This window comes from Lissotriton vulgaris, unplaced genomic scaffold (assembly GCF_964263255.1).
Source record: "Lissotriton vulgaris unplaced genomic scaffold, aLisVul1.2 SCAFFOLD_811, whole genome shotgun sequence".
Lineage (NCBI taxonomy): Eukaryota > Metazoa > Chordata > Amphibia > Caudata > Salamandridae > Lissotriton > Lissotriton vulgaris.
This window is the reverse complement of record NW_028252708.1, coordinates 80,620-108,465: the sequence shown is the minus strand read 5'-3', so window position 1 is coordinate 108,465 and position 27,846 is coordinate 80,620. Positions and strand designations below refer to the sequence as shown.

General features: G+C 48.3%; 1 protein-coding gene across 2 annotated transcripts in view; it reads right to left on the bottom strand.

Annotated features, from left to right (window-relative positions):
- Positions 1–27,846, bottom strand: part of LOC147662067 (kinesin light chain 1-like) — a 427,072-nt gene that overhangs the window by 324,890 nt on the left and 74,336 nt on the right. For both annotated transcript variants that reach the window (XR_015305983.1, XM_086951131.1), the window contains exons 2-4: positions 4,299–4,563; positions 2,971–3,201; positions 1,866–1,944 (exon numbers count right to left, since the gene is read on the bottom strand). Coding sequence is in view for 1 of the 2 variants with exons in the window: in XM_086951131.1 (XP_086807257.1) it covers positions 1,866–1,944; positions 2,971–3,201; positions 4,299–4,547 (559 nt within the window). In the remaining variant the exon portion in view is untranslated. The remainder of the gene's footprint in view (positions 1–1,865; positions 1,945–2,970; positions 3,202–4,298; positions 4,564–27,846) is intronic.

The following is a 27,846-nucleotide window of genomic DNA, read 5'->3' as shown; positions in this document are numbered from 1 at the left end:
CTGCTTTATTCACTACAGATAATTCCCCACACCCACTCACTTCCCTTTTTCCCATCTCTCTCACAATACTTCAACTCTTAAACTGCCTTGCTTAGATCAATTATGTCATTTAAGGAAGAGTAGTTTTGCTGCTCAGAACCTCTCTTGCATCTTTTTACTCTATTACTGCACTATCAATTGATCACATATTAACTCAACAGTCATGTTCCAACATTAGCACTTTACCTACAGTTGTCGCAAACTTCAAATAAACTCATCAACCGACTACGTAATCTTTTTTAGTTGAGTGTAAAAAGTATGCCTAAACTTTACTATATTTGTTTCTTTAGCAAACATATCGTCACGTCTTTGCCTCACTTCCTTAAAGGTTATCAGCTATTGGTTGACCATGATTGTCCAGGCCAATAGGTAAATAATGAAATACACACTGGTCTTCCGTTCCAAAATGAAGACTTGCCCGCCCATCGCCTCAGTGTAATAATCAAACATGTCTACCCACTTGTCCCATTCCATGGATGGTTTGCCAGGAAGTACCACGAATGTGAGTGGGGGTATCACTGATGTTGTTGGTTCCATTGTGTACTCAAGAGTTCCTGAGGTGGGGGAAAAGTGGCTGCAGAAATAGACATAGCTGTAAAATTATACAAAAATAGTCAGTTTTTAGATGAGCCAATACAATTTTTTTCATCTTCAAGGTTCATTAAATGATCGCTCTGTTCCATGGTATGATCTGGTTCAATGAGAAGATGAACTTGCTTAAGTTGTTTCCTCTGAAGCAAGTGCGGCCCATCATCAAGTCCATGTTGCCCCCATAGTCAAATTGCGTCTGGAATAAATGCCGAAGAAAAGACAAAGATGGTAAGAGCTACATATGTTCTGCTAAAGAAGTTGCTTCATTCATAAATGCTCCCAGTATGTAAGTGAATTCTGTTCAACGCACGATGTTGTCCGCCCGACAGCAACTCGCAGGAGGATCACCTCGCTCTCAGTTCAAAGTAATCCGGTCATCGCACATGTAAGGGTCGAGGCTGAACAAGCAGTTCATTCAGCCTAACTCTTCGCATGTTTCCAAAAGTGACAGTATCTCAAGCAATCACTAACGTGGATCAAACAAGTTGAGTAACAAAGAGTCTTCCTTAGGAGGTCAAGATACCTAGAGCTGTTGTTTGCGCTCCGTTCCACCTTTGAGTCACGCAGTCACCAACTGAAGAAAGTTATTATTGCAAGGCAGTCACTACTGCACAAATGCTGAATTGGGCACTGCAGGAAACCAATGGCAGAATTATGAGATGGGCAGAGTCAAATCTAGGAGTACACAAATCTCCATAAAAGAACGAATGTCTTGGGTCGCCCCTCTGGGGCTAAGTTGCGCGATATAAATCTGGCTTCATTCATTCATTCATTGGGTCCAATTTCCTTATGAAACACCTCCAACATAATGCTCATATATGCTCGTCACGGAGCTCGTCATCAAATTTTGTAGTGAAGAAGAGGGCACTTTCAAGGTGAATTTGACATGGCGGTGGTCCTTCCACTTCAGTCAGTAGTTAATTGCTCAGGAATGGAATTTCTACACTGGAGTCTAATTGTAACAAGAATGTTGATACAGAAGAGTTCTATATATTAAATTCATATCATATCCCCCATCCCTCCAATGAACAACCAACAGAAAAAGTAAAAATTAATGAGCAAAACTACAACACATGTAAAACTGTAAAATTGTAACATTCAGCACTCATCGCACATACTTTGCCTCGCAGATAGGGGAGGGGCGAGGTGAAATGGTCACGACCTGCGGCTCACAGATGGAGGGATAGGGGGGTGCAATGGACATGGCTTGAGACAAGATCGGAAAACATACTTACTTCCTTGGCCATTATCTTCCTCCTCGTTTGGGAACAGATCGTCCAAGGTCTCTTTGGTGGAATCTCCCTCTTTCTCCTCCTGAGAGAGAGAAAATATAATGTGTTTTTAGTTGGATGAAGTGTAAAACATTCATGGAAGTAGAATTCAGGAGATCTTGCTTTAACCGAATCCCATTTGCCTTGGACTGCTATTCTGCCTTCACAGAGGCAGATACTTCCACTGTGCCTCAGCCCTATTCCAAGACAGCTTGATTCACTTGTCACAAAGATGAGTCTTTTATGCTGTACCACAAGTCTAACCACCCAAATGTGAGCCATAACCTTCCACACGGACTCAGCACCTGCCACATGGACTCAGCCATCCTGTACCACTACCGGAGGCTCACCCGACAGGATTCATCAATTCTGTAATATTGCTCTGCTCTCTTTGCCGAGAGTCATCCATCCTGTACTACAAGCCTACACCCTCTATGAGTGATTGAACCTGTATCAAGTGCTTAGTCTCTTAAAGCCATCTATCCTGCACAATGAACGTACCTTCCCCCGCCAGGACTCACCTATTCTGTACTAGCACTCTACTCTGCGGAGCCGGTGAGAGTCCTAGATTCTCTCTGGGGGTGATCCATCATTTAACACAACAGCTCTGTGCTCCCCTTTGTGACTCCTATATGCTGAGCCTGGCCCTGCACTCCTCACTATGAGACGGCTATCCGTTTTACAATCCCTGCTAAAACTGGGAGTCATCTATCCTGTAATGCAGCCCTACTCTTCTCCGCCGGGAGTCACAACCAGTAGCACAACAGTAATCTCCCCTTTGAGTCATCTATCCTTACTATGCCCCTGCTCTCTCCTACTGTGAGAGTTCTATCCAGTAACATGGTCCTAGTCTCCACACCACTGAGATCTATCGTGTACGATGGAACCTCACTCTTTGTGACGCGTGTATTCTCCTCCGCCTTGAATCCTCTGTCCTCCACCAGGCCACTCTTCCTCACCACAAGTCATCAATCATGCACCAGGACCATTCTCCCTTTAGTTGTATTCTCACTTTAGCACAAGTACAAAAGAAGAAGCAAACAGATGTGACGGAGAAGGGCATTCTTACCGAAGGCGAGATGTCCTCATCGTACTTCTTGAGCTGGTTCATGAACTCCAGATGTTTCTTCTCCTCCTCTAGCTGTGCCACCGTCTGTTCACTGCGCTGCAGTTTCTGTTGGGTGTTGGCCAGCTCGTCCCGGAGCCACTGGTTCTCCTGGCATAACCGACGCACCTGCGCCCGCAACTTCTGCTTCTCTGACTCCACTGCATTCAGGTGGTTCGACAAGGCCATCATCACCTGAGCAGGAGGGAAGAAGCCATGGTGTTTATCCCCGCATCACTCCCAGGCACAACATGCACCCACTTGATAAAAGGAATGGCTGACCCCGGACATGGGAGGGGAGGTGAAATGAACCACGTGCAGCCCTAACATGGGGCAAGAAGTTGCAGAAATTACGTGAAATGTCCAAAATATTATAAATATTTACACAAAATGCTGGACTGGCATTTTGTGCTACTTTTTAGCCCAAAATGCATCATCTTGCATATTCTAGAATGCAAAATCACATTTTGTGCTAAAGAAAACAGTGCAATTACACTTCACATGAACAACAGCTGCTTGCATTCTGTTTGTTCAGTTTGCGCCTGTGACAGGATTTTTACATGAACGATGTGGCACAAGCTCAGGCATTTTGCATAAGAAATGTACTTCAAAATGTTGCAAAATCATGCCACCGTGATTGAAATTTCCCTTGGTCTAGCTAAATCCAGCCGTATAATCCCAGACCACAGAATGAGACCAGTGTGTACCATGGCCAGCTGACGAAAGAGCTCCCTACGGGACTCACTTCCCGTCAGGGACCCTACACGCGTGCTTGCCTCCTGTGAGAGTCATTGGAGTCCCACAAAGGTCTCAGTTAACAGCAGTAACTTACTGTCCTTTAGAAGACGTACGTCCCATGTGGTCCTTCAGAGCTCAATCACTTCCCTGAAGTGACAATCAAACCTGAGGAAAGGTTGCTTCCGAACTGTGGTGTGTGGTCTTTTACAGACATCACTCCTCACCTGTTAAATGGAATCTGCTGTGAAGACTCGCGTCTTCCCAACAAGAACATGCAGGCGGATTCATTAACGTCTTTAAGCCATGTGTTTGCCTCCAGATTCCAACTGAATGGAGAACTACTGTGGTGAGTAATGGGCAGGCATAAAGGTCATCTGCATTCTAATCCAGGTAGATTTACTCGTGAAATCACAAAGACGATGACCACAGAGATATCGAGAGGTGCTCGGAGCACATAGATCCCCAGAGCCCTAGCCCTTACTAGCGCTTCAAGTAAGTGCCTCACCCAGAGCTGGACTCCTTGTCCAAGCCCCCCAGACCCCTGGCTGTCTCACCTGTGCCTCGCCGAGGCCCAGCTCGATCATTTCCACCGACTTGCGCAGGAGGCTGGACTTCTCATGCACAAGGTTGGCCTCCTCATCTTTCTTGAGACACTTGATGGTCTCCAGCAGGCTGTGCAGGATGGAGTTGTGCTCGTTCTTCAGGGCCTCCAGGCCCTGTATCACCAGCTTGGTGTTGGAGATGATCTCCTCCTGCGACAGCTTCTCCAGCTTCTCTTCTCTTGGGTAAACCATTGTGGACATGCTCTGTGGGCCTCACCTACGGAGCAAGAGACACAGTGCACTCAGTTATAGCAAAGTAGGCGTGCCTGGACAGACCGCACATTTTAGTTCAACTCTTACCGCGGCAGACACAATTTCAGAACCTTCGTTGACCACCCACGTGTTATTGAAATCAATCTTTAAACCTGACAAAAAGGTATCATCTGTGCAATAGTACATACTGCTGTGAAAAATAACACATTTACTTCTTGTGGGCACAGTATTTCCAGATGACCTTTTAGGCTTCATCCAATGACATTCACTGTATGCCTCAACCAATTATTTTAAGCTTAATTATCGTCTTATCCCATGCTCAGCAATACAACCGAAACATCCCACTCACTGTTGAATGATAGACAGGCAGATTTCTGCCTTGCTCACTAGTCACTCTCCACCATAACGCAGCTTGCAGCTTCCCCACTACCGACACAGTCAGCAAACTCGCTATATTACAATCACATACGCAGCATCAATGCTTCCCATTATCAAGTGGCTTTTTTCTTCCCCCACAGAGCTGGCAAACGTCATGCATTGTGACATCTCCAGCCCTGAACTGGAGGCATGTCATGGATTTTGCAGCCTGGCGTGTCATGGTCTGTTTGTAACATGGAGCTTCACAGTGGATATCAAACAGCAATGGGAGACATTCCACTGTTTTTCCAAGTAATACCTCGGTTGATCACAAACCCTCGATCACACAAAACACTGCAGGTCCACCACAGATGAATAATGTTTCAGGTTCACTACTTCAGAAAACAAAAGAATCTGGATAGGATTGCAATGGAGCTCATTATTAACCAGCCAGGCTGTTAAACTGAACAGAGGTGCACACACAGATGTAGAATTAAGTAGACTTTTTAAGAAAGTTACATGTATCAGCAACCCACCAGAAGCATGTTGACACCAGCCACCTCCTGTCTGCTGCCACAGTCCACGGGCACCGACTCCGGCCCCTCCAAACCTACAGTAATTCACAGTCCTGGACAAGCGCACTGAACAAGAGGCCATATCAAACCTGCAGTCATTCACAGTCCTGGACAAGCGCACTGAACAAGAGAGCACATCATTCACAGTCCTGGACAAGCGCACTGAACAAGAGAGCACATCAAACCTACAGTCATTCACAGTCCAGGACAAGCACACTGAACAAGAGAGCACATCAAACCTGCAGTCATTCACAGTCATGGACAAGCGCACTGAACAAGAGGTCACATCAAACCTGCAGTCATTCACAGTCCTGGACAAGCGCACTGAACAAGAGGGCACATCAAACCCGCAATCATTCACAGTCCTGGACAAGCGCACTGAACAAGAGAGCACATCAAACCTGCAGTCATTCACAGTCCTGGACAAGCGCACTGAACAAGAGACCACATCAAACCTGCAGTCATTCTCAGTCCTGGGCAAGCGCACTGAACAAGAGAGCACATCAAACCTGCAGTCATTCACAGTCCTGGACAAGCGCACTGAACAAGAGAGCACATCAAACCTGCAGTCATTCACAGTCCTGGACAAGCGCACTGAACAAGAGGTCACATCAAACCTGCAGTCATTCACAGTCCTGGACAAGCGCACTGAACAAGAGAGCACATCATTCACAGTCCTGGACAAGCGCACTGAACAAGAGAGCATATCAAACCTGCAGTCATTCACAGTCCTGGACAAGCGCACTGAACAAGAGACCACATCAAACCTACATTCATTCACATTCCTGGACAAGCGCACTGAACAAGAGACCACATCAAACCTACAGTCATTCACAGTCCTGGACAAGCGCACTGAACAAGAGACCACATCAAACCTACAGTCATTCACATTCCTGGACAAGCGCACTGAACAAGAGACCACATCAAACCTGCAGTCATTCACAGTCCTGGACAAGCGCACTGAACAAGAGACCACATCAAACCTACAGTCATTCACAGTCCTGGACAAGCGCACTGAACAAGAGACCACATCAAACCTACAGTCATTCACAGTCCTGGGCAAGCGCACTGAACAAGAGAGCACATCAAGCCTGCAGTCATTCACAGTCCTGGACAAGCGCACTGAACAAGAGACCACATCAAACCTACAGTCATTAACAGTCCTGGAGAAGCGCACTGAACAAGAGACCACATCAAACCTACAGTCATTCACAGCCCTGGACAAGCGCACTTAACAAGAGAGCACATCAAACCTGCAGTCATTCACAGTCCTGGACAAGCGCACTGAACAAGAGACCACATCAAACCTACAGTCATTCACAGTCCTGGACAAGCGTGCTGCACAGTCCAAGAGCAGCGACTCAGACCCACCCACCCCTCTCCCCCAATAAACCTACAGTCATGAGCAGGCGGGGAAAACAAGAGATCACTGTTGGACTTGGCCCTTCTGGCAGGTTCACCCCTAAACTTTTTGCTTTTTATGGTGACCCAGTCTTAGTTATTTTTGGCTTCTGCGCACTTTACCACTGTGTCCCAGGGTAAAGTGAGTGCGTGTAGTGAGGTTGGCCTGCCCTCCCATAGGAATGCATGGGGAATGTATGTGTCCATGTTAGTTCCTGATGCATGGGGAGTGCAGGGGCGAGTTTGGTATGTGCGGACTCGTGTGATTAAATGCTGCGCGATGATGTGTGCGGCATGATGGTGTATAGTGTGTGGAAGTGCCACTTCTAGAAGTTGGCCTGTCTGAGTAAATTATGTGAATTGGCTGTCTGGCTTGTGATTGGCTGGAGCTGGCTGGTGAGCCTGGCTCCAGGAGTCAGGATGGGTCTGCCCTGTTGGTGAATGGGAGATTTGCATGTTAATGTGAGGGAGGGGTGCACCTGGGACCTGAATAGGGCTGGGCTTTCCCTACACAATACTGGCTCCGCCCCCTGTGGTGTGACTGATGACCCTAGCTTGACTAGTGAATGGGAAGAGTGGTTGAGCACAACAGAGTGCTCCAAAACCAGCTGCGACTGGTTTTTCCCTTCACACTGAAGCCTAAACAAAGGGAAATGTGTATATAAAAAGGGGCTTTGACCCCATGAAAATGTTCTCTCTTGCTGATCCTAATTTGGACCGCCACTGGGGACTGCCTCCCTGCCTGGAGGGCCCTGTGAGCTGGCCTCTGGGCCCAGCCTTTGCCCCCCCCCCCACCTCCTGAGGGACTTTTGCTTGACTTTGGGGGACACTAGCGCTGGGGAGCGCTTGGCCCTACTTCTTTGTTCCTGCAGCGCCTGGGAGCGCTGAATTTGTCCCCATAGCGCTGGGAAGCGCTTTTCTTTCCACTTGCCAGGAGAGCTGATTTGATGGCCACTTGCCCCTTTTTGTTCAAGGAGAAAGCGGCTGCCCACGCTGCATATTTGCCGATTTTTTGGTGCTTTCATAGCAGGTGCCACCCCGCGATCTTGCAGAGTTGCGCACCCCCCTGACGGGTGCCCACCCCGCCAGGGACTTCATATTTAATTACAACGGGAGCCTACCCCGTGTTTTCTTAGCCCGAGAAGAACCCCAGCAGGCCCGCAGGAAGTCAGGCAGCCCGACGTGGGCGGGGCCGCCAGGAGACCGGAAGTAGAGGGGAGCCTGCCCCGAGCTCCGGTGGAGAGAAGCCAGGCTCGCGGGCAGAAAGGAAGCAAAGCGGGGCTCCCGTGAGGTGAGGAGAGCCCCGCACACCACAGTTGTTAACCGTCCGACACAGGAGAGAGAGCAGAGACGCCGCCGAGAGGAGACGCCGCCTTCCCAAACAGCCGGTGAGTGTGGGCGTCGCTCCTCAGCTCCAGGTAGCGTTTCCTCAGTATTCAGAGCCCATGAGGGGGTCCGGGGGCCATTATCGTTAGAGGGGGCGTCGGGCACATTGCCGGAGCCCACCCCCTCCTGCTAAATGCTACCTTCGTTCTGGGTATAATTGTATCTTGAGTCCCCCGAGCGCGACTCCTACGACTAAAGGGGACATTTTGTTATTTAGAGCCTGCGAGGCTCTTGGGGGCATTGTAGGGCACTATTTCGTTGTCTAGAGCCCGAGAGGCTCCACCTACATTCCGGGGGCATTTTAGGAGGTAGAGCGGCCCCGGTTGGCAGCGAGCCGCTGCCACCAGAGTGGTGACAATTGTTCCTTGAGCCCACGAGGCTCCGACGTGTTCTTGAGCCCCTACTGGTCATCTCAAAGCCCAGAAGAGAGCCAGGAAGCACGCTAGTGCCCGGCTCCCTGCTACAGCTACCCAGCACTTAGTGGGCAGCTGCTTCGTTTAGGCTTTCCGCAATCTTCCTTTGGCTGCCTGCGCAGCCTGCCCCGACATTGGCGACACAGGGCGTCCTAGCCCCTGAGAGGCCAAGTTGGCCTAGGGACAGTTCTGTTGTTGTGCCCTTGTGTGGGTTACATGTTTATGCCCTATGTGATCTTTGTGCTATCTGTAATTACTTACCTACACCGCTAAATGTGTCTTCATGCATTAGGTGTCTTACCTACACCGGTGAATGTGTTTTTATGCATCATGTGTCTTACCTGCACCGCTGAACGTGTTTTCATGCATCATGTGTAAAGCTTCTGGCCTATACCCCTACATGTATTTTTATGCTTAGGTGGTTGTTTTTCCTAGTATAGTTATACTAGTGAGTTTATGGTTCCCTGCGTGATATTTTCCTAAGGTGGTTAGGGTTGCGTAGGTGGTACTTACCTTTTACCAGTGGTTACTGGTTGTGTGCTACATTTGCTATTTGGTGCTAGTTATTATATGTGCTATGTTCTAAGTGTTATTCCTACAAAGTGCTACCTCTACCAAGTGCTAGTTCTAAAAGTGCTTATTCCTAACCGTGGTCCATGTGGCCCTGTCCCATTTATATAATCCCCTGTAAATTCTGCCTGTGCCTATGGCACATTGTAAAGTGTGTATTTATTATCTAAGGTGTTTGGTATAATACAAAGGCTATTTTTACATATACCGTGTGTGGAGTTGCTTTTGTGGGGGGCCTGGGATGATTAGGTTAGTGGGTGCGTGCGCAAATACTTAACTCACATTTCCTCCGAGATCAGCCTTGCTGCTCGTGTCACGTTGCTAAGGGGTGAGCAGGGATTATCTTTGGAGTGTAACTTCCTTGCCCTAACTTGAGTGGTGGTTTCTGCCTGACTTTGGCGCAAGCCTCAGCCAACCAGAAATCCCATTTCTAACAATCACCTACACCTACAGTTATAAACAAGCATGCTGAAAAAGCGTATTCCCCTGGGGGCTAAAGAGCTTCTTTCAACTTAAGCTGTATGATGAAAATAATGACACGGAACCAGTCCCAGCTCGGGTGCACAGGGAGGGGCTTCAAGAGGGGACATTTAAAGATGGGTCAACAATCACTGCAGTCAGAGCACAGACACAGAACCAATCACCAGCTCCAGAGCACAGACACAGAACCAATCATCAGCTCCAGAGCAGGGGGAGGGGCTTCAAGAGGGGACATTTAAAGATGTGTCAAGGATCACTGCAGCCAGAGCACAGACACAGAACCAATCACAGCTCCAGATCACGAGGGGGAGGGGCCTCGAGAGAGGGCATTTGAAGATGGGTCAACAATCACTGCAGCCAGAGCACAGACTTATAACCAATCCCAGCCCAAGAGCACCAGAGGTAGGGGCCTCGAGAGGGGACATTTAAAGATGTGTCAACAATCACTGCAGCCAGAGCACAGACACAGAACCAATCACAGCTCCAGAGCACCAGAGGGAGGGGCTTCAAGAGAGGGCATTGAAAGATGTGTCAACGATCACTGCAGCCAGAGCACAGACACAGAACCACTGCAGCCAGAGCACAGACACAGAACCAATCACCAGCTCCAGAGCACAGACACAGAACCAATCACCAGCTCCAGAGCAGGGGGAGGGGCTTCAAGAGGGGACATTTAAAGATGTGTCAACAATCACTGCAGTCAGAGCACAGACACAGAACCAATCACCAGCACCAGAGCAGGGGGAGGTGCCTCGAGAGGGGACATTTAAAGATGTGTCAACAATCACTGCAGCCAGAGCACAGACACAGAACCAATCACAGCTCCAGAGCACCAGAGGGAGGGGCCTCGACAGGGGACATTTAAAGATGTGATTGCTAGTGAGTTAGTACTCTCAGTCCTGAGGCGGAAGCCGGGACTCTAGTGACTTTTTCCCATATTGCTTCTATTTTAATTTTAACCTATTGTGTATGTTTTACTCTGTATTTTAAAAACTGCGCATTTGCACTAATCAGGGCTCGAACCCCGCGACATCGCCCCACGAGTCCCGCCATTTTGAAGGAGGAAGACGAGCTGGGCGAGCAGTCTAGTGCTCCGCCCCGCCCGCCCCTGCCTGCATAAAATGACAACATGGCCTAGGAAGCACAGCGGGCGCGCCGCTGGTGCGCCGCCGGCGCGCCAAAGGCAAGCCCGTCTGCGCCAGACCTGTGCCGAGGGCCGGAACCCCTGGTCAGATGGCTTCAAAATCCATCCCGCGGCAGGTCTATAACCGCAACACCTTACTGACGATGGGCGGCTACACTGATACAAATGGCTGTGTTATCATGGCAATGGAGCATGACCTGCCGTCCCTCCCTCATCACTGTGTCAACTGTAAGCAGACCCTTCCCAAGGTACTTTGGCAACCTTTACCATCCCCCACAGCCTCGCACATCTCGACTGAGGATAAAAAGCCGGCCACCATTATTAAATGCATATTACTTAACGCCAGATCCCTGGTAAAACACAGCACTGAACTGGCGGAGCTCATTCAGCACTCTAAGGTTAAGATTGCTTTTATAACCGAGTCCTGCACAGACGCAGTATCAGGCCCAGATATTGTCATTGCCACTCCCCCGGACTATGTCTGTCTCACGCTGAACAGAGAAAGGAAGAAAGGCGGAGGGCTGGCCATTATATACCATAAGTCGCTCAGAGGGATAGTGAAGCCTGGCGTAACTGATTTAGATGAAGCGCTGGTCTTCAACTTCATCCTCTCTGACCATCAAACCCTTAGAGGCTGCCTACTTTACAGGCCGCCCGGGGCTAAAGCACCTTTCCTCTCTGCTTTAAGTAGCTTGTTAGAAGAAGCTATCTGTGCCAACTCTTTCACGTTACTAGGGGACTTTAATTTTCACCTAGAGAATGGCTCAGACGCAGACACTCAGGATCTCCTGGATCCGTTACATGGGGTGGAGCTAAAACAATTGGTCAGTGGCCCGAACCATGAGGCAGGGCACACCCTGGATGGTATCTTTTCAAACCATCCCAACCTAGAGGTCACGGCAGTTCAGCCGGTCGCCTGGTCGGACCATGCAGCAGTCCATTTCAACATTATCTTAGCCCCCCCCCTACCAGACCCAGTAAGGCCAAAATCCCCCCAAAAGGATTAAAAGGATTAGGAAATGGAAAAACATAGAAGGCAAGACGCTGGAGGGCCTCTTGAAATCCTCTTTAATGCCCACCTCAAGAAATGTGGAAGAAGCAGCCACAGACTACACAAGCTGGCTGGATGCCGCCTGTTTGCAAATTGCGCCCCCAACTATCTATCATTCCACTCGTACTAGCCCCTCCGCCCCCTGGTTCTCAGAACAAATTTGGGACCACAAAACTTTCTGTAAAAATTAGAAAGAGTGTGGCGGAAAAACTATAGGGAAGAGGATAAAAAATTGCTCAATGCAGAGCTGAGAGCTTACAAGGAAATGATCCACCAGGCTAAATGTGAGTTCTTCTCGAAACGTATCAAAGAAGCAAATAACTCTCCTAAGGAACTATTTAACACAATATCCTCCCTGGCAGCCCCCAAACCAGTAGATATACCACCTAGTCGCCAACTATGTGAAGACCTAACCAACTTCTTTTTGAGTAAGGTAGAGAAGATCTTTCACCCCCTGGACAACCAAATCATGATTAACGCCTCAGATCTTACCCCAGAAACGCATCCTGAGACCAACAGGAAACTTGATACACTAGAGAACTTCTCCCCCATCAGTGAGGAGGAGGTATCAAGTCAGCTAACGAGGATAAAATCAGGCCCCCCTCATGACCCCTGCCCTGCCACGATCGCTAAACAAGCCCCCGCCACCATTGCCTCGGGACTCACCCCCCTGTTCAATGTCATGCTGGACAGGGGGGAATTTCCCCTGCGCTGGAAGCAGGCCTCCATCTTGCCCCTTCTAAAAAAAAAACAACCTAGATGTAACTGACTTGAACAACTTTCGTCCTATCGCTGGACTACTCCTCCCAGCTAAAATCATAGAGGGCATACTAAACAAACAGCTTAGCACCTTCCTGGGATCAGGAGAGATGCTGGACTCTTCTCAACACGGATTCAGGGCGGGACACAGTACAGAATCGGCGCTGATTAAATCAGCCGAAGACATTCGAAGGGTGCTGGATGCGGGAGGCAGAGCCGCCCTGATCCTGCTGGACCTATCAGCGGCCTTCGATACGGTCCACCATAAATTACTGGTGGACCGATTGAAGGCCAGCGGGATTCAGGCAAAGACACTCGACATCTTGAAAGCCTTCCTATCCGGCAGGACTCAGTCGGTGGCCTAGGGGGACTTCGAATCGGAGCCATTTGTGCTCCCCTGCGGAGTCCCGCAGGGCTCATCCCAGAGTCCGACTCATTTCAATGTTTATGTCTCCACCCTGGCGCCAGTGATTAGATCCTTCGGATTCAATCTTACATCCTACGCCGACAACACGCAGATTGTTGTGTCGCTGCGTCCGGGAGAACTGGACAGCACAGCAGATCGGTTTAGATGTTGCATGCGGGAGGTGAGCAACTGGATGGCAGGAAACTGTCTTAAGCTCAATTCTGCAAAAACAGAGTGCTGCTGTTTGGGTCAAGAGACAATTTTTGGTCCACTCGTTGGTGGCCAGAGGGAATGGGGTATCCCCCCTCTCCGGTGGCAAAGGTAAAAAACATGGGTGTTTTGATGGACGACTCCCTGTCCTTCGGACCACAAATCAATGCATTGTCCTCGGCTACCCACTACGTACTTAAAACTATCCGGAAAGTCCTGCCATTTCTGACGGGGGAACATAAGAAGACAGTAGTGACCGGACTGGTGATGTCCCGGTTGGATTACTGTAACGCTCTGCTTCTGAATGTCCAGCAGGGACTTTTAGACAACCTTCAAATCTTGCAGAATGCAGCAGCACGTCTGATCACGGGCACCCCCAAGGTCGCCTCAGTTTCTCGGGACCTCGTAAAGCTACATTGGCTGCCAGTTCGCAAAAGAATTATGTTTAAGTCACTTGGCGTGATTTTTAAGGCGCTGCATGGCCTGGGCCCCCAATGTATGACCCCTTTCTTCCAGTGGTACAAGCTAGTGCGAACTCTAAGATCAGCCGAGCAGGGGTTGGCTGTAGTCCCCAGAGTAAGGAAAGTTCGCTGGGGAGGCAGAAGTCTATCCCTGGGTGCCGCCAAGGCATGTAACGCGCTGCCTTCGAGCCTCAGACAGATCCCCGATTTGCTCAAATTTAGGAAGGCCCTTAAAACGTGTCTCTTTTCACGCCAACTCTCCTGCCCATGCCCCCTAGCGATCAGTCAGCGCCAGGACACCTACGGGTAACATTGCGCTTTAAAAATGTCAAAAATAAATGTGTCAACAATCACTGAAGCCAGAGCACAGACACAGAACCAATCACAGCTCCAGAGCACCAGAGGGAGGGGCCTCGAGAGGGGACATTTAAAGATGTGTCAACAATCACTGCAGCCAGAGCACAGACACAACCAATCACAGCTCCAGAGCACCAGAGGGAGGGGCTTCAAGAGAGGAAATTGAAAGATGTGTCAACAATCACTGCAGCCAGAGCACAGACACAGAACCAATCACCAGCTCCAGACCACGAGGGGGAGGGGCCTCAAGAGAGGGCATTTAAAGATGTGTCAACAGTCAAAGCGGAGAAGTGTGGCTCTCCTATTAGAGCGGCAGACCCGGAGGCAGAGATCTGGATCGGGACCAGGGTTCAATTCCCCGCCTCGGCGGGTCTTGGGCTCAATGTCCACGGACTCGATAATTCTCGCCTCGGTGCCTACTCGTCCCACTCTGCAACTCTGGGCAATAGCTTGCTTAATCTCCACAACGGCCCCGAAAGCGCTAGGATGCCTGGCCTCACCTTGGAGGTGCCCAGTAAGGGGCATCTCACAGGGAAAGTCAGGAAGGGTTCCACAGCGGTATACATTGCCAAGATACCTTCTAGGTGATAGTGCGCTTTACAAGTATACACACATTTACATTTACATCACTGCAGCCAGAGCACAGACACAGAACCAGTCACCAGCTCCAGATCACGAGGGGGAGGGGCCTCAAGAGAGGGCATTTAAAGATGTGTCAACAATCACTGCACCCAGAGCACAGAACCAATCACCAGCTCCAGAGCACAGGCACAGAACCAATCACCAGCTCCAGACCACGAGGGGGAGGGGCTTCAAGAGAGGGCATTTAAAGATGCGTCAACGATCGCTGCAGCCAGAGCACAGACCCATAACCAATCACAGCCCCAGAGCACCAGAGGAAGGGGCCTCGAGAGGGGACATTTAAAGATGTGTCAACAATCACTGCAGCCAGAGCACAGACACAGAACCAATCACTAGCTCCAGAGCACGAGGGGGAGGGGCTTCAAGAGAGGGCATTTAAAGATGTGTCAACAATCACTGCAGCCAGAGCACAGACACAGAACCAATCACAGCTCCAGAGCACCAGAGGGAGGGGCCTCGAGAGGGGACATTTAAAGATGTGTCAACAATCACTGCAGCCAGAGCACAGACACAGAACCAATCACAGCTCCAGAGCACCAGAGGGAGGGGCTTCAAGAGAGGAAATTTAAAGATGTGTCAATCACCGCAGCCAGAGCACAGACCCATAACCAATCACAGCCCCAGAGCACCAGAGGAAGGGGCCTCGAGAGGGGACATTTAAAGATGCGTCAACGTCACTGCAGTCAGAGCACAGACACAGAACCAATCACCAGCTCCAGAGCCCGGGGAGGGGCTTCAAGAGAGGACTTTAAAGATGTGTCAAAAATCACTGCAGTCAGAGCACAGCCACAGAGCCAATCAGAGCTCCAGATCACGAGGGGGAGGGGCCTCGAGAGAGGGCATTTGAAGATGTGTCAATCACCGCAGCCAGAGCACAGACACAGAACCAATCACCAGCACCAATTGCACTATAAATACAAATATCACAGGTAATCTTATTCTATACCTCACCATCAAGTTCACAGGTTCGAGAAAAACTAATAACACCGAGTATTATGGACCAGTTATTTGATGGGTGGGCAGTGGAACTGCAGACGCTACAAATACAGATATCACCAAGCCCTATGGACAAGTAATTCAAGCCGAGCCGAAGAATCACAGAACCGATAGCACAACAAATTAAAATAATACAGAGCTCTATGACAAGTTATTCAATGGGCGAGCCACTGAACTGACAGCACAATAAATATCAGAATTCTATGACAAGTTATTCAATGGGCGAGCCACTCAACCCAAGGAGCTTTAAATACAAATATCATGTAGGCCTATAACAAGTTAGTCAATGGGTAGGCCCTCGAACCAAAGGCGCTATAAATACTAATATCATGGAGGTCTATGACAAGTTATTGAATGAGCGAGCCACTGAACTGAAAGCACTATAAATACACGCATCACTGAGCTCTATGACAGTTATTCAATGGGCGAGGCATTGTTCCAAAGTTACTAGAAGTACAAACATCACAGAGTCCTATGCACAATTTATTTAATGGGTAAGTCATCGAACGGAAGGCACTATAAATACAAGTATCACAGAGCTTTATGCCGTTATTCAGCGGGCAAGTCATCAAAGTGAAGGCTCTATAAATACAAGTATCATGGACACCTATGACAAAGTATTCAGTGGCCGAGCCACTGAACCGAAGGCGCTATAAATAGAAATATCACAGAGCTATGGCATGTTAGTCAATGGGTTAGCCATCAAACCGAAGGAGCCATAAATACAAATACTACAGAGCTCTATGACAAGTTATTCAGTGGACGAGCCATCAAACTGAAGGGCTATAAATACAAGTATCATGGACGCCTGTGACAAGGAATTCCGTGGGCAAGCCACTGAACCAAAAGAGCTATAATACACATATCAAGGAGCTCTGTGACAAGTTTGTCAATGGGCGAGCCATGAAATCGAATGTGCTATAAATATAAATGTCACAAAGCTCTTTGACAAGTTATTCAGTTGGTGAGCCATCGAACCAGTAGTCCTATCAATACAAATATCACGGAGCTCTGTGACAAGTTACTCAATGGGCGAGCCACTGAACCGAAGGTGCTATCAATACAAATATCACGGAGCTCTGTGACAAGTTACTCAATGGGCGAGCCACTGAACCGAAGGTACTATCAATACAAATATCACGGAGCTCTGTGAGAAGATATTCAATGGGCGAGCCAGTGAATCGAAGGTGCTATCAATACAAATATCACGGAGCTCTGTGACAAGTTACTCAATGGGCGAGCCACTGAACCGAAGGTGCTATCAATACAAATATCACGGAGCTCTGTGAGAAGATATTCAATGGGCGAGCCAGTGAATCGAAGGTGCTATCAATACAAATATCACGGAGCTCTGTGACAAGTTACTCAATGGGCGAGCCACTGAACCGAAGGTGCTATCAATACAAATATCACGAAGCTCTGTGACAAGTTACTCAATGGGCGAGCCACTGAACCGAAGGCGCTATCAATACAAATATCACGGAGCTCTGTGACAAGTTACTCAATGGGCGAGCCACTGAACCGAAGGTGCTATCAATACAAATATCACGGAGCTCTGTGACCAGTTATTCAATGGGCGAGCCACTGAACCGAAGGTGCTATCAATACAAATATCACGGAGCTCTGTGACAAGTTACTCAATGGGCGAGCCACTGAACCGAAGGTGCTATCAATACAAATATCACGGAGCTCTGTGACAAGTTACTCAATGGGCGAGCCACTGAACCGAAGGTGCTATCAATACAAATATCACGGAGCTCTGTGAGAAGATATTCAATGGGCGAGCCAGTGAATCGAAGGTGCTATCAATACAAATATCACGGAGCTCTGTGAGAAGATATTCAATGGGCGAGCCACTGAACCGAAGGTGCTATCAATACAAATATCACGGAGCTCTGTGACAAGTTACTCAATGGGCGAGCCACTGAACCGAAGGTGCTATCAATACAAATATCACGGAGCTCTGTGACAAGTTACTCAATGGGCGAGCCACTGAACCGAAGGTGCTATCAATACAAATATCACGGAGCTCTGTGACAAGTTACTCAATGGGCGAGCCACTGAACCGAAGGTGCTATCAATACAAATATCACGGAGCTCTGTGACAAGTTACTCAATGGGCGAGCCACTTAACCGAAGGTGCTATCAATACAAATATCACGGAGCTCTGTGACAAGTTACTCAATGGGCGAGCCACTGAACCGAAGGTGCTATCAATACAAATATCACGGAGCTCTGTGACAAGTTACTCAATGGGCGAGCCACTGAACCGAAGGTGCTATCAATACAAATATCACAGAGCTCTGTGAGAAGATATTCAATGGGCGAGCCAGTGAATCGAAGGTGCTATCAATACAAATATCACGGAGCTCTGTGACAAGTTACTCAATGGGCGAGCCACTGAACCGAAGGTGCTATCAATACAAATATCACGAAGCTCTGTGACAAGTTACTCAATGGGCGAGCCACTGAACCGAAGGTGCTATCAATACAAATATCACGGAGCTCTGTGACAAGTTACTCAATGGGCGAGCCACTGAACCGAAGGTGCTATCAATACAAATATCACGGAGCTCTGTGACAAGTTACTCAATGGGCGAGCCACTGAACCGAAGGTGCTATCAATACACATATCACGGAGCTCTGTGACAAGTTACTCAATGGGCGAGCCACTGAACCGAAGGTGCTATCAATACAAATATCACAGAGCTCTGTGACAAGTTACTCAATGGGCGAGCCACTGAACCGAAGGTGCTATCAATACAAATATCACGGAGCTCTGTGACAAGTTACTCAATGGGCGAGCCACTGAACCGAAGGTGCTATCAATACAAATATCACGAAGCTCTGTGAGAAGATATTCAATGGGCGAGCCAGTGAATCGAAGGTGCTATCAATACAAATATCACGGAGCTCTGTGACAAGTTACTCAATGGGCGAGCCACTGAACCGAAGGTGCTATCAATACAAATATCACGGAGCTCTGTGACAAGTTACTCAATGGGCGAGCCACTGAACCGAAGGTGCTATCAATACAAATATCACGGAGCTCTGTGACAAGTTACTCAATGGGCGAGCCACTGAACCGAAGGTACTATCAATACAAATATCACGGAGCTCTGTGAGAAGATATTCAATGGGCAAGCCAGTGAATCGAAGGTGCTATCAATACAAATATCACGGAGCTCTGTGACAAGTTACTCAATGGGCGAGCCACTGAACCGAAGGTGCTATCAATACAAATATCACGAAGCTCTGTGACAAGTTACTCAATGGGCGAGCCACTGAACCGAAGGTGCTATCAATACAAATATCACGGAGCTCTGTGACAAGTTACTCAATGGGCGAGCCACTGAACCGAAGGTGCTATCAATACAAATATCACGGAGCTCTGTGACAAGTTACTCAATGGGCGAGCCACTGAACCGAAGGTGCTATCAATACAAATATCACGGAGCTCTGTGAGAAGATATTCAATGGGCGAGCCAGTGAATCGAAGGTGCTATCAATACAAATATCACGGAGCTCTGTGAGAAGATATTCAATGGGCGAGCCACTGAACCGAAGGTGCTATCAATACAAATATCACGGAGCTCTGTGACAAGTTACTCAATGGGCGAGCCACTGAACCGAAGGTGCTATCAATACAAATATCACGGAGCTCTGTGACAAGTTACTCAATGGGCGAGCCACTGAACCGAAGGTGCTATCAATACAAATATCACAGAGCTCTGTGACAAGTTACTCAATGGGCGAGCCACTGAACCGAAGGTGCTATCAATACAAATATCACGGAGCTCTGTGACAAGTTACTCAATGGGCGAGGTACTGAACCGAAGGTGCTATCAATACAAATATCACGGAGCTCTGTGACAAGTTACTCAATGGGCGAGCCACTGAACCGAAGGTGCTATCAATACAAATATCACGGAGCTCTGTGACAAGTTACTCAATGGGCGAGCCACTGAACCGAAGGTGCTATCAATACAAATATCACGGAGCTCTGTGAGAAGATATTCAATGGGCGAGCCAGTGAATCGAAGGTGCTATCAATACAAATATCACGGAGCTCTGTGACAAGTTACTCAATGGGCGAGCCACTGAACCGAAGGTGCTATCAATACAAATATCACGAAGCTCTGTGACAAGTTACTCAATGGGCGAGCCACTGAACCGAAGGTGCTATCAATACGAATATCACGGAGCTCTGTGACAAGTTACTCAATGGGCGAGCCACTGAACCGAAGGTGCTATCAATACAAATATCACGGAGCTCTGTGACAAGTTACTCAATGGGCGAGCCACTGAACCGAAGGTGCTATCAATACAAATATCACGGAGCTCTGTGACAAGTTACTCAATGGGCGAGCCACTGAACCGAAGGTGCTATCAATACAAATATCACGGAGCTCTGTGACAAGTTACTCAATGGGCGAGCCACTGAACCGAAGGTGCTATCAATACAAATATCACGGAGCTCTGTGACAAGTTACTCAATGGGCGAGCCACTGAACCGAAGGTGCTATCAATACAAATATCACGGAGCTCTGTGACAAGTTACTCAATGGGCGAGCCACTGAACCGAAGGTGCTATCAATACAAATATCACGGAGCTCTGTGACAAGTTACTCAATGGGCGAGCCACTGAACCGAAGGTGCTATCAATACAAATATCACGGAGCTCTGTGACAAGTTACTCAATGGGCGAGCCACTGAACCGAAGGTGCTATCAATACAAATATCACGGAGCTCTGTGACAAGTTACTCAATGGGCGAGCCACTGAACCGAAGGTGCTATCAATACAAATATCACGGAGCTCTGTGACAAGTTACTCAATGGGCGAGCCACTGAACCGAAGGTGCTATCAATACAAATATCACGGAGCTCTGTGACAAGTTACTCAATGGGCGAGCCACTGAACCGAAGGTGCTATCAATACAAATATCACGGAGCTCTGTGACAAGTTACTCAATGGGCGAGCCACTGAACCGAAGGTGCTATCAATACAAATATCACGAAGCTCTGTGAGAAGATATTCAATGGGCGAGCCACTGAACCGAAGGTGCTATCAATACAAATATCACGGAGCTCTGTGACAAGTTACTCAATGGGCGAGCCACTGAACCGAAGGTGCTATCAATACAAATATCACGGAGCTCTGTGACAAGTTACTCAATGGGCGAGCCACTGAACCGAAGGTGCTATCAATACAAATATCACGGAGCTCTGTGACAAGTTACTCAATGGGCGAGCCACTGAACCGAAGGTGCTATCAATACAAATATCACGGAGCTCTGTGAGAAGATATTCAATGGGCAAGCCAGTGAATCGAAGGTGCTATCAATACAAATATCACGGAGCTCTGTGACAAGTTACTCAATGGGCGAGCCACTGAACCGAAGGTGCTATCAATACGAATATCACGGAGCTCTGTGACAAGTTACTCAATGGGCGAGCCACTGAACCGAAGGTGCTATCAATACAAATATCACGGAGCTCTGTGACAAGTTACTCAATGGGCGAGCCACTGAACCGAAGGTGCTATCAATACAAATATCACGGAGCTCTGTGACAAGTTACTCAATGGGCGAGCCACTGAACCGAAGGTGCTATCAATACAAATATCACGGAGCTCTGTGACAAGTTACTCAATGGGCGAGCCACTGAACCGAAGGTGCTATCAATACAAATATCACGGAGCTCTGTGACAAGTTACTCAATGGGCGAGCCACTGAACCGAAGGTGCTATCAATACAAATATCACGAAGCTCTGTGAGAAGATATTCAATGGGCGAGCCAGTGAATCGAAGGTGCTATCAATACAAATATCACGGAGCTCTGTGACAAGTTACTCAATGGGCGAGCCACTGAACCGAAGGTGCTATCAATACAAATATCACGGAGCTCTGTGACAAGTTACTCAATGGGCGAGCCACTGAACCGAAGGTGCTATCAATACAAATATCACGGAGCTCTGTGACAAGTTACTCAATGGGCGAGCCACTGAACCGAAGGTGCTATCAATACAAATATCACGGAGCTCTGTGAGAAGATATTCAATGGGCGAGCCAGTGAATCGAAGGTGCTATCAATACAAATATCACGGAGCTCTGTGACAAGTTACTCAATGGGCGAGCCACTGAACCGAAGGTGCTATCAATACAAATATCACGGAGCTCTGTGACAAGTTACTCAATGGGCGAGCCACTGAACCGAAGGTGCTATCAATACAAATATCACGGAGCTCTGTGACAAGTTACTCAATGGGCGAGCCACTGAACCGAAGGTGCTATCAATACAAATATCACGAAGCTCTGTGAGAAGATATTCAATGGGCGAGCCACTGAACCGAAGGTGCTATGTCAAGTCAAGTCAAGTCATGAAATTTGTATAGCGCACTACATACCCAGAGGGTTTCAAGGCGCTTAGGAAGGGGAGGAAGATTATTTGTCAAATATCCATGTTTTAAGCTGCTTTCTGAACGCTAGGTGGTTCTGGGTGAGGCGAAGGTAAGCGGGGAGTGAGTTCCATGTTTTAGCAGCCAGGTAAGAAAAGGATCTGCCTCCCATGGTGGTCTTGTTGATGCGAGGTACAGTGGCGAGGGCTTGGCTGGAAGAGCGTAGTTGGCGGGAGAGGGTGTAGAAGGATAGTCGAGAGTTGAGGCAATCTGGTCCGATGTCGTAGAGTGATTTGTGTGCGTGGGTAAGCAGTCGGAAAGTGATCCTTTTATTGACGGGTAGCCAGTGGAGGTCTTTAAGGTGACCAGAGATGTGTTCGTTGCGTGGGATGTCTAATATGAGCCTGGCTGAGGCGTTTTGGATTCGTTGGAGTTTCTTCTGGAGTTTGGCGGTGGTACCTGCGTAGAGGGTGTTACCGTAGTCCAGTCGGCTCGTGACCAGAGCGTGGGTGACTGTTTTCCTTGTTTCGGAGGGGATCCAGCGAAATGTTTTTCTGAGCATGCGAAGAATGTTGAAGCAGGAAGAGGATACGGCGCTGACTTGTCTGTTCATTGAGAGTGAAGAGTCCAGGATGACGCCAAGGTTCCGTGCGTGGTCTGTCGGGATGGGTGCTTTTCCGAGGGCTTCCGGCCACCAGGAGTCGTCCCAGGCAGAGGGCGATGTACCTAAGATGAGGACTTCTGTTTTGTCTGAGTTCAGTTTTAGACGGCTTTGTTTCATCCACTCGGCAACTTCTTTCATTCCTTCGTGTAGGTTAGTTTTGGCGGTGCTGGGGTCGTTGGTAAGAGAAAGGATCAGTTGAGTGTCGTCCGCGTAGGAGATGATGTTGAGGTTGTGTTGGCGTGCGATGGCCGCGAGGGGGCTCATGTATACGTTGAAGAGGGTGGGGCTAAGTGAGGATCCTTGAGGTACTCCGCATATGAGTTCAGAGGCTTCTGACTTGAATGGAGGAAGGCGGACTCTCTGGGTTCTTCCGGTGAGGAACGAGGTGATCCATTCAAGTGCTTTTCCTTAGATTCCGATGTTATTGAGGCGTTGTAGAAGGGTGCTGTGGCAGACTGTATCGAATGCTGCAGAGAGGTCGAGGAGGATGAGGGCGACTGTGTCTCCATTGTCCAGTAGAGTTCGAATGTCGTCTGTTGCTGCGATGAGGGCGGTCTCAGTGCTGTGTTTTGCTCGGAAGCCAGATTGTGAGGGGTCGAGGGATTTGTTGGCTTCGAGGAAGGCGGCGAGCTGGTTGTTGACGGCTTTCCTCGATGACTTTGGCCGGGAATGGAAGAAGCGAGATGGGGCGATAATTTTTGAGTTCGGTGGGGTCGGCTGTTGGTTTTTTCAGAAGGGCGGTGAGTTCAGCATGTTTCCAGCCTTCTGGGAAGGTAGCGGAGTTGAAGGAAGAGTTGATGACGTCTCTGAGGTGCGGTGCTATGACGGAGTCTGCTTTGTTGAAGATGTGGTGAGGGCAAGGGTCTGTGGGGGATCCTGAATGGATGGAGTTCATCAGGCGGATGGTGTCCTCAGTGGAGATTGGGTTCCAGGCGTTAAGGGTGTTCACGGGAGGAAGATGGTCAGCAGATGGTAGGGTGGGTTGGTTTCCGGGTTGGTTGTCAAAGCTGTTGTGGATGTCTGCAATCTTGTTGTGGAAGAATATCACGGAGCTCTGTGACAAGTTACTCAATGGGCGAGCCACTGAACCGAAGGTGCTATCAATACAAATATCACGGAGCTCTGTGACAAGTTACTCAATGGGCGAGCCACTGAACCGAAGGTGCTATCAATACAAATATCACGGAGCTCTGTGACAAGTTACTCAATGGGCGAGCCACTGAACCGAAGGTGCTATCAATACAAATATCACGGAGCTCTGTGAGAAGATATTCAATGGGCGAGCCACTGAACCGAAGGTGCTATCAATACAAATATCACGGAGCTCTGTGACAAGTTACTCAATGGGCGAGCCACTGAACCGAAGGTGCTATCAATACAAATATCACGGAGCTCTGTGACAAGTTACTCAATGGGCGAGCCACTGAACCGAAGGTGCTATCAATACAAATATCACGGAGCTCTGTGACAAGTTACTCAATGGGCGAGCCACTGAACCGAAGGTGCTATCAATACAAATATCACGGAGCTCTGTGACAAGTTACTCAATGGGCGAGCCACTGAACCGAAGGTGCTATCAATACAAATATCACGAAGCTCTGTGACAAGTTACTCAATGGGCGAGCCACTGAACCGAAGGTGCTATCAATACAAATATCACGGAGCTCTGTGACAAGTTACTCAATGGGCGAGCCACTGAACCGAAGGTGCTATCAATACAAATATCACGGAGCTCTGTGACAAGTTACTCAATGGGCGAGCCACTGAACCGAAGGTGCTATCAATACAAATATCACGGAGCTCTGTGACAAGTTACTCAATGGGCGAGCCACTGAACCGAAGGTGCTATCAATACAAATATCACGAAGCTCTGTGACAAGTTACTCAATGGGCGAGCCAGTGAATCGAAGGTGCTATCAATACAAATATCACAGAGCTCTGTGACAAGTTACTCAATGGGCGAGCCACTGAACCGAAGGTGCTATCAATACAAATATCACGGAGCTCTGTGACAAGTTACTCAATGGGCGAGCCACTGAACCGAAGGTGCTATCAATACAAATATCACGAAGCTCTGTGAGAAGATATTCAATGGGCGAGCCAGTGAATCGAAGGTGCTATCAATACAAATATCACGGAGCTCTGTGACAAGTTACTCAATGGGCGAGCCAGTGAACCGAAGGTGCTATCAATACAAATATAACGGAGCTCTGTGACAAGTTACTCAATGGGCGAGCCACTGAACCGAAGGTGCTATCAATACAAATATCACGGAGCTCTGTGACAAGTTACTCAATGGGCGAGCCACTGAACCGAAGGTGCTATCAATACAAATATCACGGAGCTCTGTGACAAGTTACTCAATGGGCGAGCCACTGAACCGAAGGTGCTATCAATACAAATATCACGGAGCTCTGTGACAAGTTACTCAATGGGCGAGCCACTGAACCGAAGGTGCTATCAATACAAATATCACGAAGCTCTGTGAGAAGATATTCAATGGGCGAGCCAGTGAATCGAAGGTGCTATCAATACAAATATCACGGAGCTCTGTGACAAGTTACTCAATGGGCGAGCCACTGAACCGAAGGTGCTATCAATACAAATATCACGGAGCTCTGTGACAAGTTACTCAATGGGCGAGCCACTGAACCGAAGGCGCTATCAATACAAATATCACGGAGCTCTGTGACAAGTTACTCAATGGGCGAGCCACTGAACCGAAGGTGCTATCAATACAAATATCACGGAGCTCTGTGACAAGTTACTCAATGGGCGAGCCACTGAACCGAAGGTACTATCAATACAAATATCACGGAGCTCTGTGAGAAGATATTCAATGGGCGAGCCAGTGAATCGAAGGTGCTATCAATACAAATATCACGGAGCTCTGTGACAAGTTACTCAATGGGCGAGCCACTGAACCGAAGGTGCTATCAATACAAATATCACGAAGCTCTGTGACAAGTTACTCAATGGGCGAGCCACTGAACCGAAGGTGCTATCAATACAAATATCACGGAGCTCTGTGAGAAGATATTCAATGGGCGAGCCACTGAACCGAAGGTGCTATCAATACAAATATCACGAAGCTCTGTGAGAAGATATTCAATGGGCGAGCCACTGAACCGAAGGTGCTATCAATACAAATATCACGGAGCTCTGTGACAAGTTACTCAATGGGCGAGCCACTGAACCGAAGGTGCTATCAATACAAATATCACGGAGCTCTGTGACAAGTTACTCAATGGGCGAGCCACTGAACCGAAGGTGCTATCAATACAAATATCACGGAGCTCTGTGACAAGTTACTCAATGGGCGAGCCACTGAACCGAAGGTGCTATCAATACAAATATCACGAAGCTCTGTGAGAAGATATTCAATGGGCGAGCCACTGAACCGAAGGTGCTATCAATACAAATATCACGGAGCTCTGTGACAAGTTACTCAATGGGCGAGCCACTGAACCGAAGGTGCTATCAATACAAATATCACGGAGCTCTGTGACAAGTTACTCAATGGGCGAGCCACTGAACCGAAGGTGCTATCAATACAAATATCACGGAGCTCTGTGACAAGTTACTTAATGGGCGAGCCACTGAACCGAAGGTGCTATCAATACAAATATCACGGAGCTCTGTGACAAGTTACTCAATGGGCGAGCCACTGAACCGAAGGTACTATCAATACAAATATCACGGAGCTCTGTGAGAAGATATTCAATGGGCAAGCCAGTGAATCGAAGGTGCTATCAATACAAATATCACGGAGCTCTGTGACAAGTTACTCAATGGGCGAGCCACTGAACCGAAGGTGCTATCAATACGAATATCACGGAGCTCTGTGACAAGTTACTCAATGGGCGAGCCACTGAACCGAAGGTGCTATCAATACAAATATCACGGAGCTCTGTGACAAGTTACTCAATGGGCGAGCCACTGAACCGAAGGTGCTATCAATACAAATATCACGGAGCTCTGTGACAAGTTACTCAATGGGCGAGCCACTGAACCGAAGGTGCTATCAATACAAATATCACGGAGCTCTGTGACAAGTTACTCAATGGGCGAGCCACTGAACCGAAGGTGCTATCAATACAAATATCACGGAGCTCTGTGACAAGTTACTCAATGGGCGAGCCACTGAACCGAAGGTGCTATCAATACAAATATCACGGAGCTCTGTGACAAGTTACTCAATGGGCGAGCCACTGAACCGAAGGTGCTATCAATACAAATATCACGGAGCTCTGTGACAAGTTACTCAATGGGCGAGCCACTGAACCGAAGGTGCTATCAATACAAATATCACGGAGCTCTGTGACAAGTTACTCAATGGGCGAGCCACTGAACCGAAGGTGCTATCAATACAAATATCACGGAGCTCTGTGACAAGTTACTCAATGGGCGAGCCACTGAACCGAAGGTGCTATCAATACAAATATCACGGAGCTCTGTGACAAGTTACTCAATGGGCGAGCCACTGAACCGAAGGTGCTATCAATACAAATATCACGGAGCTCTGTGACAAGTTACTCAATGGGCGAGCCACTGAACCGAAGGTGCTATCAATACAAATATCACGGAGCTCTGTGACAAGTTACTCAATGGGCGAGCCACTGAACCGAAGGTGCTATCAATACAAATATCACGGAGCTCTGTGACAAGTTACTCAATGGGCGAGCCACTGAACCGAAGGTGCTATCAATACAAATATCACGGAGCTCTGTGAGAAGATATTCAATGGGCGAGCCAGTGAATCGAAGGTGCTATCAATACAAATATCACGGAGCTCTGTGACAAGTTACTCAATGGGCGAGCCACTGAACCGAAGGTGCTATCAATACAAATATCACGGAGCTCTGTGACAAGTTACTCAATGGGCGAGCCACTGAACCGAAGGTGCTATCAATACAAATATCACGGAGCTCTGTGACAAGTTACTCAATGGGCGAGCCACTGAACCGAAGGTGCTATCAATACAAATATCACGGAGCTCTGTGACAAGTTACTCAAT